Source organism: Adiantum capillus-veneris, chromosome 4, assembly GCF_014529385.1.
Source record: "Adiantum capillus-veneris isolate H3 chromosome 4, ASM1452938v2, whole genome shotgun sequence".
NCBI lineage: Eukaryota > Viridiplantae > Streptophyta > Polypodiopsida > Polypodiales > Pteridaceae > Adiantum > Adiantum capillus-veneris.
Window position 1 is genome coordinate 20110701 of NC_140934.1, and position 10948 is coordinate 20121648.

The 10948-nt window shown below is 44.9% G+C and overlaps 1 protein-coding gene across 1 annotated transcript; it reads right to left on the minus strand.

Moving 5' to 3' along the window:
• Window positions 1-386: 386 nt before the first annotated feature.
• On the minus strand, window positions 387-928 carry LOC147458831 (uncharacterized). The gene is made up of 2 exons (XM_086511511.1): window positions 470-928; window positions 387-401 (listed from the first exon to the last, which is right to left on the minus strand). The coding sequence occupies exons 1-2, from the start codon at window positions 926-928 to the stop codon at window positions 387-389; spliced, it is 474 nt and encodes a 157-aa protein (XP_086367637.1).
• Window positions 929-10948: the final 10020 nt, after the last annotated feature.

Below are 10948 nucleotides of genomic sequence, written 5' to 3' on the forward strand. Positions count from 1 at the left end.
CCCGATTATCCAAATTTGAAGGCCCCTTGGTCTAAAAAACCACTTTAGACATACATTTCCGCTACCACTGGTCTACCGAGTACTTTCCCACCTGCTTTAGCTCGCCGCCATGCACCTGCTAGCATCCATAGCACTGCTTGTCACCCTTCCTGACATGGAAGAACTTTGGTTGCACCATCATTGCCCACCCCCTAGTTGAACAATCATGTTCAACCAAAAGCATATGTACAAAACTTGAAACTTGCAACACTTCACTGGCACTCAAGCATATGGAAAAAGGCACAACCATATGTACAAAATGTGCAATATGTAAAACACTGTATATCTGTTACTTTCAAATCTCCTCAGGTGGGTTGCCCAACCACCTGGCTACAATCTGGTTTACATCAGGCACCAGACCTCTGTCAAAGTACAGCTTAAGCCGTACACCATTTACCATGTGCCTAAGAAGCTTGCCATTAACTCTCACCAACTGATAGGTCCCATTTGGAAACGGCCTTTGCACTTTGTACGGACCCATCCATTTTTTCTTGAACTTCTTCTGGAAGGTGAAGTCCAAGTAGCTCTCGTATTTCATTACCAGGTCTCCTTCCTCTATCTTCTTGTTTGGCAGACTCTTACTGACTTTAGCCACTCGTCTTTCCCGCTGCTTCATGTAGTAGTCTTCTACTGCTTCTCTATTCATCTGTAATGCCTCAAGGCTGACAATCCTATTCTGTAAGACAGCTTGTGGAGTGGCATTGATGCGCCACATACCTTTCAAAGCACCCAGTTGTGCATGCATTGGTAGTATTGCCTCCTTATCATAAACCAACTCAAATGGAGTAAAGTTGGTCGCCACTTTGTAGGATGTCCTGTAGGCCCATAGGCACTTCTCTAGATTGGTCTCCCATTCTGTCTCTTGCTTATACACATACTTTGTCAGCATCTTGATGATTTGTCCATTGGCACTCTCCACAAGACCATTGCATTGGGGATGATACGGCGAGGAAAATCGATGCTGAATCTTTAATTTTTCCACTAATGCCTGCATAAGCTTGCTCCTGAATCCTTGGCCTCTATAAAAAATGAGTACCCACGGCACTCCAAAACGACAACAAATGTTATCAAAAACAAAGTGGGCTACAATCTATGCATTGACCCCCTTCACAGCTTTGGCCTCGACCCACCTGGTAAGATAGTCAATCGCCACTACAATGTATTTTTTACCGCTTGCCGACTTCGGGAGTGGACCAATGGCATCCAAGCCCCACTTCTCAAAAGCATCTTGGGCAATGATATCTCCCTGTGATTCGGCTATCAGCCTCCTCTCACCCATAGTCTGACATTCATGGCAGGTCTTGCACCAATAGTGCACGTCATGTACTATCGACGATCACCAAAAACCTGCTCTCAAGATTTGAAACAAAACCTGGTCTTTACCTTGATGCCCACTTTCCTCATGGCATTGCTGCAATACCATACCGATTTCTTCCTCATAAAGTACCCTTCACAGCACTTCATCCAGTCCATAGGTCATAAGATCCTCCCCTATCAATGTAAACTTGCGAGATTTTTATACTATCCTTCGCTTTTGGAGCTTCAACAATCTTTCAGAGCATTGACCGGTATTCAAAAAGTCTTCAATCTCTTTCAAGGTCTCACGACCAGCATAGGTGGCTGGGGCCACATATATACTTGCAACCTGCACTTGTACTTTGCTGCTTGCAAGCTGATCTGCTTCTTGGTTCTGCTCTCTTCTAACATGCTTGAACTGAACCTCCTCAAAAAACTTTAGCAACTTCTTGATGGCATAGAACCAATGCTTTAATGAATCCCGTTTTACCTGCCATTGGCCCAACAACTGCTTGATAACTAACAGTGCATCACCTTTCACCACCAACCTCGATATACCAAACTCTACATACCAAACTCGACACACTGTTTCAAACCTAAATGGAGGGTAAGATACTCCGCCTCATTATTGGTATGAACATCCTCCAAGTCATAAGCTTTTGAAAAGATCACCCTGCTGCGTGGATCTCGTATCACCACACCTCTGCCTGCTTTTTGTATTACCCTCCTATATGCCCATCAAACCACATGGTAAAAGCTTCCGCTAAGTCTGGCTCCTCCTTGGTTTCATCCCGCACCATGCACCCTGGGATAGATCGGCAAATCAACCGCCTTGCTGACTAGAATATCTGCCAGGTGAGATCGACTTGTATGGTCAACTTTGAATTCAAACTCAAACTCTTGTAGCTCTATCACCCACTTCATGATCCGTTTTCCTGGCTTCAAGTGCAACACTACCTCTGGCAATATATTATTGGCCGTTAGCACAAAAAACTTTCGCACGATGAGATACACCTTGAATTCCTATAGGCAAAAACTAAGGCCATCACCCACTGTTGCATCAGTGTAGGTTGCCTCCCCAAGACTTATCACCCTGATTTCAAAATAAATAGGTTTATAGCTCCTTCCCACCTTTTGCAATAGTACTACCCCAATGGCTACAGTGCCTACCGTCATGGCAACATAAAAATCATCATCATGATTAGGAGGACACACTGTAGGCAATTGACACAAGATTTCTTTCACCCTGTCAAAAGCTACTTGAGCCTCTTCATCCCATTTAAAACCGTGCACCAGCTGCGCCCTCTTTTGAAGGGGGTATACATACTGCGACAACGTCCAAAAAAACCTTGAGAGATACTTCAGCCTGTGCACGAACGACGCCAAAGCCTATGCACTGGGAGGAGGCTCCATCAAGACTAGAGCCTTGACCTTTTCTGGATCCACTTCAATCCCATTTTGTGACACCACATGGCCCAACAATGATGCCTGAGGCTGTGCTAATATGCACTTCTTGGGGTTCAACTGGACTCCCTCTTTATCCAGTCTCTGAAAACACAGTCGTAGCTTTGACAAACGATCTGCCCTTGAGCTATAACATCCAATGTCATCCATGAATAGGGACCAAACACCCTATTCATCCAGTCTTGGAAGGTGGCATAGGCATTCACCAAACCAAACGACATCCGGCGGATAGGCAAAGCAACCCCATGGAGATATGAATGTCATCTTCAGTTGGTCTTCGGGAGCAATCCCTATTTGAAAGTAACCTGAAAACCCATCCATAATGGAATACCTCTCATGGCCAGCCACTTGATTCAAAATCCCATCCTAAAATGGCAACGGGTAGTGATTCCTCTTGGTCGCAATATTCAATGGCTTATAGTCGACACACACCTGCCATCTCCCATTATTTTTAGGAGTGATAACCACTGGGGAAACCCACTCTGATTCCTTTACAGGGTATATAATACTTGCATCCAGTAACTGATTGATCTCCTGCCAAAGGGCTTCCTTTTGAATTTCACCCAATCTCCTTAGCTTCTGCGCCTTACATTTGTATCCTTCCTTGAGGGCTATTTTGTGCTCAACACCCTTGGCTCCTCTCAAATCTTTATACTCCTTTGCAAACAGGTTTGGAAAAGATGTACACAACTGGACATAACTTTCTGTTTCCTTCTTGGTCAAGTCTCCACTTAGCATATTGACCACCTCTTCAATATCCATGGAATGCACCTGTGCTTGCACCTCCTCTTTCACACAAGGTTCTTCCACAGTGACCCCAAACAAGTCAGCATCAATCTTGAGTATATCATCCTCGCTTTCTCCTTCCTTTGTACCTGTATAGCCCTCATCGTAGGCCATTTCAGTCTCGTACTCATAGCTAGTGGTGTCCTCTTCGTCTCTAGCCTCCATTGGATGAAAATGGCTTTCCTTGGTCTTCAGATCCAGCACCACTTGTCTTCCTTTTTCTTTATCAGGTAGGGTAAACACTTTGCTTTCCCAATCATGTTTGGCACCTATTGCCAATAGCCATGGCCTACCCAAGATGATAGGATATGTGTTATCCCCAGCTTTCATCACAAAGCAGTCAATCAGGCACTCTATTCCCATCACTTTCACTCTTACATCCTCGGCCATGCCCAACCACCTAGCTTTAGCATGGTTAGCCATCCTCATGCGCACATTCGACTTGGCTACCGCCTTGACCCATGTTTCCTTCATCGCAACTTTCGTCATGACGCAAACCTGTGCTCCGCTATCTATATAGGCTTGAACCTGCATCCTTTTCTCGATGACAGCATCCACCAAAGGAAGAACATCCATCGGGCTACCTACCCTGAGTGCCATATTTTGCACCGCTTGCACATTGCCCTTACCCCTTGGTAGCCTAGTGCTAACACTGGTCGACCAGCAATATTACTTTTGGACAGTTGTTGGCATTGAACCCAGCATTGAGACGGCGTAAAGGAATATTCCGACGAGGGATTTTTGGCCGTGAAAATTTTGGTTTCCGACGAGTGATTTTCCTTAACGCACGATGGCTTCTTCTCATAATGGGGGCCTTACAAATGTGCGCTTTTACCACAGAAAATTACAAGGGTAAATCAGGCTCCATACTTAACAACCAAATCATACTCTGGATGGCCGCGCCCAAGCTGAAAATCTGTTTGTTTAATCCTGGGACGCCTTCTTTTCTTGCTAGTTTCAGGCTTTTCTTTCCCCTCGTATACCTTCTCTTTGCCTTTACGACACTACAAGAGGCTCTTCATATTAGCGACGCTCACACAGCGACGCTCATAGCGACGCTTATAGCGACGCTCATAGCGACGCCGGCTGGGGTAAAAAAATAACCGAGCGCGCCCAAAAACTCAGATCTTAGATCTGAGTTTTTCGGTGCCCTCAAGCAAGGAGCAGGTAACGCTCTCCCTCACTCTCTCTCTCTCTCTCTCTCTCTCTTTTTCTTCTCCACACACACACACACACACACACACACACACACACACGAGGAGAGGAAGGAGAGCCAGGTATGCTCCTTCCCTCTCCTCATTCTCATGTTCCCTTCCCCTCTTTCTCTCTCCCTCTCTCTCTCTCTCACACACACACATACACACACACACATAGTGTTTTTGAGAGAGAGAGAGAGAGAGAGAGAGAGAGAGAGTACAAACAAAAAAAAAAACGCACACACACATACATAAACAAAGAATGCACACACACATTGAGAGAGAAAAAGAGAGAGAGAGCATGCATAAACAAAAAACGCACGCATTGAGAGAGGAAAAGAAAGAGAGAACATGCATAAACAAAAAACGCACACATTGAGAGAGGAAAAGAGAGAGAAAACATGCATACGATCCAAAAAAACGCACACACATTGAGAGAGAAAGAGAGAGAAACTAATTTAACGTCGTAGGAAACTAATTAAAATTAAAAGACCTAAAGATCTAGCCGACGAGGAGTTGAACTCAAGACCTATTATTCAAGAGGGAAATGGCATAATCAATCTATCATACTTGGCATGGGTGATAGAAAGGTTATACCATTTATCTCTTTTTATTGGCACACACGCACACACACAAGAAGAAGAGAGTTATAACGTCGTAGGAAACTATCTTAAAAGACGTTAAAGATTAGGTTATATGTAGACTTACATTAAATTAGATTTAGGTTTATTTTTAACTAGATTTACGTTTATTTAAGCTAGATTTAGATTTACGTTATATTAGATTAGATTTAGGTCTCCATAGACTGCGATGCCTGCATGAAGCGGGTGAAGAAAGCCCTCAATGGAATATAGGGTATTGCTGCCTTCACTCATGGTGGGCTCCGTCGATCCAAAAGTACTGGTGAAATGTCTTCAGAAGATAGGGAAGAAGGTGGATCTTCAGGGCGGCAAGAGTCACTACATCCCCGACACAATGACCATCTAGACAACCTCTAGTCATTAGACTTACATTAAATTAGATTTAGCTTTATTTTTAGTTAGATTTACGTTTATTTAGATTTACGCTTATTTACGTTAGATCGAGTCCACACAAGAATTACTTACGGTTTAGGGTTTAGAGTTAGACGAACAGTGAAAAGATCTACTGTGAAAAGATGTTAAGATGAAGTGAAGTGCTACAGCTAGAGAAGAGGCAAAGGGGTTTTGTCCACTACATGCAATATCAGGTAGACGTGGGTGTGTAGATTTCTTGTACCCACAAATATAGGTATTGACCAATAAAGACGAGATTATAACCCGGTGGTTCTGATCTCCGTGCACCTCTAGACCGAGGTGTGCGGGGATTGGACATGACTAGAGAATGTGAGGTAAAGAGAGAGAGAGAGAGAGAGAGAGAGAGAGAGAGAGAGAGAGAGAGAGATAAGACGAAGAATGCCAATAGAATATTAAATTTGTTGTCCAGGTAATAAGTTTTTTATCCTCATTATGAGTAGCGACGAGGATGTGGGACCGTCCAACCGAAACACCTATCTCTCAACGAGGGTCTTATGTCCTTGTAATCAATGCAAGCATGCTGTGCGACGGACAAGACGTGTTTCTTTGCAGCACGTTCGCGAATTTGGCGAGTTCGATCCATCTATTATAGATCGAGTTGTTGCCAATTATAACTCGTCGGACTCTGACGCTGGCCAACAAGCAGCAATCTTGCAACCCAATAGACGTGTTCGCAGGCGCTTTGGTCAAGCAGCATATGTGAGGCCACAAGATGTAGCCTCTGACAGCTCGGGGGATGATCATGCAGAGCACATTCCCAACGAGGCAATGTTTGAGCCCGAGATTGATGAAATGATCGAGACGATCATGGATTCAGAAAGGCTTATCTATGATGATATGAAAAGTGAAGCCGATACGCCATTGTATAATGGAGCACGTATGTCTAGATTGAAAGCACTCCTGGTTCTTCTCAACATGCAGGCAAAGTTTGGATGGAGTGACACTAGCGTCACAACGCTTTTCAGGTGATCTATTACAATTAGTTTACTTTAATAGAACTCTAAATGTACAATGATCTGATAGATTTTTACACGACTGTATCATATTTTTATGTTGTGTAGATTGCTGAAAGAGCACATACTACCAGCTGACAATGTGATGCCAGATTCCCGAGATGAAGCAAGAAAGATTTTGCGAAACTTGGGGATGGATTACAATTCTATACACGCTTGTCCTAATGACTGCATTCTTTTCAGAGGGGAATACACAGACATGGAGAAGTGTCCGAAATGTGATTCCGAAAGATATCGAGTAGATCTCCACGGGACAAAAATTCCACAAAAGGTTTTGCGACATTTTCCTCTGCTTGCTCGCATCAAGCATTTCTTTGAATGTAAGTCCATGGCCGCCCTAGCATCATGGCATGAGGAGAATAAATCTTCGGATGGTGTGCTACGAATTCCTGCAGATTGCGCAGCCTGGAAACATATAGATGGAACATGGTCGGATTTTGCCAGGGAAGCTCGAAATTTGCGCTTAGGCCTGGCTATGGATGGCGTAAATCCATTTGGTCAAAGATCAACATCTTACAGTGTATGGCCCGTTGTCATCGTCAACTACAACATTCCCCCGTGGTTGACTACGAAGAAGGGGCACCTATGGCTAAGCTTGATTGTGCCAGGGCGATATAAAGTGGGGAATATGGATGTGTATCTTCGTCCACTATTGTGGATTGGCATAGAGGTGGTGGATATGAGCCGACACACAGGACGACGGAATGCTTTGATCAGAGGCATTCTAATGTGGACCATGCATGACTATCCTGGGCTAACAGAATGCTCAGGTGATCTATTGACACTCCTCACTCAGACACTGTAAATATTGTTTTTTCCCATAGTTGATCTATTATCATGTGTATACATGCAGGGCTTCAAACAAGCGGATATAGAGCATGTGTCACATGTGGACCTAGACTGAATGCACGTAGGGCACCCTCACTGAAGAAGAAAATCTACGAAGGTCATCAAGCGTATCTTCCAGAGAATCATGTGTTACGCGACGGCTTTTTGGGAAGAGAGCCACCAAGGATGTCTGCACAAGCATGGTTAGAGCAGAAGGAGATGTGCGATGACGGATTGCCTCCAGGGATGAAGAGACTATCTCTATGGTACGAGTTACCATACTGGCCCCGACTCATGATCAATCACTTGCTCGATCCAATGCACATATTCAAGAATGTGGGTAATCTACTATGGGACCATTTGACCGGCAAGAAAGATACTTTGGGAGCCAGAGTTGACCTTAGAAATGTGGATCGTATGGAGCAATATTGGCCGCAAACAGCGTCTGATGGATCGATAAAACTCCCTAAAGCACCATGGATTTTCACAGGAGCCCAAGAACGCAAAGTAAAAGAGGCCATTCGATCTTTGCGGACCCCCACTGGCGTAATGCACTCGCTCCGAACGTGTTTTACTAAAGAAGGAAAGCTTACCGGTTTGAAGTCACACGATTGGCATAAAATGTGTCAGGTACGTTCATAGTGGTCTTTAATATCATTGCATAAAATATGGACTTTAATATCATTGCTGCACATACTTTACAGTTTATTTTACCGGTTGCCATTGAGGGATGTTTGTCTCTCGACATCCGTAACACAATCTACAAACTTGCAAAGCTGGTGCAATGGATCTCACAAAAGGAGATCAACGTAGACTCCATACCATTCGCCAAACTAAATTCTGCGGAGCTTGTGTGCATGTTTGAGAAACATTTTCCTACTACCATGCTAACCACTCAGGTGCATCTTCTTGTTCACATAGTTGATGAGGTGGAAATAGTTGGCACAGTTCATTCCAGATGGATGTTCTTCTTAGAGCGTTTCATGAAAACGCTTAAGGTATATGTGCGTCAAAAGGCACGTCCGGAGGGTAGCATGGCAGAAGGTTGGTTGGTATCAGAGTCCCTAGTGTACATTGGAGAGTGGCTAAACGGATTTGATAAATCCCGGGACACGCTATGGCGAACCATAGATGATGAGCGCATATCTGGGATTGTCATGTGCAATCTCGGTGTTGAGAAGAAGATGACGGAAGATCTAGAGGCTAAAATCAACCGATTTTGCATGCTTCACAAGTGGAGACGGGGAAGACGACCACCGATGCACTATCCAGCGGTTCTGGAGAGCCTACCAACCTTCATGAGCTTAAGATGGTTGCACAACCAATTGAAAAGCGCACAACAATGCGGTGACGAAGTGACTGAAGAAGAGTGGGAGTACTCTCGGGGTTGCGCGACCAAGGTAAGTTTGCAATGTACGACTAGCAAGTGACTTTATTTATAAACGTTTGAACAGCCACTCATAATCTTTGTTCGTTGTAGTATAAGTCATACACAGCAGCATGGTGTAAAGGTCGACATTTTAGGGTGGAACAAATCGACAAAAAGCGTTTCACTCAAGATTGTGGAATCATGGCAAAATTTGAACAGTCTAGTCGACGACGTTCCTCTGATGCAGATCCTGTGGTGGCGGAACTCACTTACTTCGGCACGCTGCAAGAGATTTTGAGGATCGATTACAGAGGATTTTTTGTCGACTTGTTCGACGTGCAATGGTTCAAGATAATCATGGAGGGTCGCAACGCTACTGTGCGTAGAGGAGAGTCTGGTTTTCTTGAGGTGGATTCTACTAAGAAATGGACTGACCTAAGAGACACTTTCGTACTACCCGAGCATTGTGAACAAGTAAGTATATAAATAGTTAACATCCCCCTTTTACAAGTTATGTGCTTGAAAGCTCTCATGTAAGTTATGTGGCTCTGGCAGGTAATATTTCATCCTACAAAGTCTACATCAAACTGGTGGTACGTCATAGAGGTAGCCCCTCGTAGTGCAAGGATGTATGAAGGCTACCATGTGCCAATCACAACGACATCAATGGAGGAGATCAGAGAAGATGCTCAATCAGAAGCCGCTGCGGTATAGATATAGGAAATTATGCTGAGTTATGCGAGGATGAGAGAGAGATCTCTTAAAGCCACAAATATTGTATTTGAACAATTTTGCTCCGTGTTGTAAAAGCTCTGGCTCTCTAAGTACCTTCCATGGTGTATAACGCTCTTTTCTACTCGCGCTCACATCTTTTGATTGAAAATTCTGAGTTTTCGACTTGCCTCTTCTATCACTCGATTCATTGCGTCATTGTATTTATATGCATCATTACGTCATTGTATTTAATGGTCTTTGCGTCATTGTCTACTCTATTCATTCAATATTAAGTTTAAATATTCGTGTGTTTAATGAAGGTATGGATGATGAGGAGTTTCTTTCTTCTTTGTCACCGTAGCAGAGACAGTGGTACGTGGCATCGCTCTGGCGCATCATCGCGCGTTCCTACACCATCCGCATCTCCCTCTCTTTCGGAGCATTCAGCGCGCTCCGAAGCTTCGGCGTCGACGAGACGAGCTTCACACTCGTCTAGACACCGGCGCTCTAGTGGTGGCGGTGGCGGTTGTTGTGGGGATTCCGCCACCGATGCCTCCACACCGCCTTGTGTTCGACGAGGCTCTTTACCCTCCCCTTCTTTGCCCGCCCCCACACCAGCCACAGCATCGCCATCTACGCCAGGTTTTGCACGGCTGACTGTTCCTAGAAGCTACACACCTCTACCTACTCCGCCAGGAGCCACCCCACTCGACACTCCTCGCTTCGGGGCCCAGACGCCGGTGGAGATACCTGACGTCCGTATCCCCATCGACACGCCGCTAGAGACCCCTGTCGGGACACCCAGGTTCACGCGTCACTGGCCAGAGGGCTTGCCTTACTCCGTCGACATCAGCGGCGGCATCATCATGGATGATGACGGCAAGAAGGTGATCTCGCGCATGCGTGGTCTTTGCTCTCAGCTGTTTAGACACTACATACTAAACAAATGGAGTGAAGTACCAAGTGATTTAAAAAACAGAGTCATCAGCATACTTCATGATGAGTTTCCCGTTCCAACACGGGATCAGCGCTTCAATGAAGACCTGATGAAGATTCGAATGCGCGAATACTGCAAACACAAGCGTTCCGAAGTGCAAAAAGCAATCAAGAATGGGTGGAACAGGCCAGATTGGCTGGCCAAAGAAGATTGGAAGAATGCGAAGAAAGCAGCGCGCGAGAATCCCGACA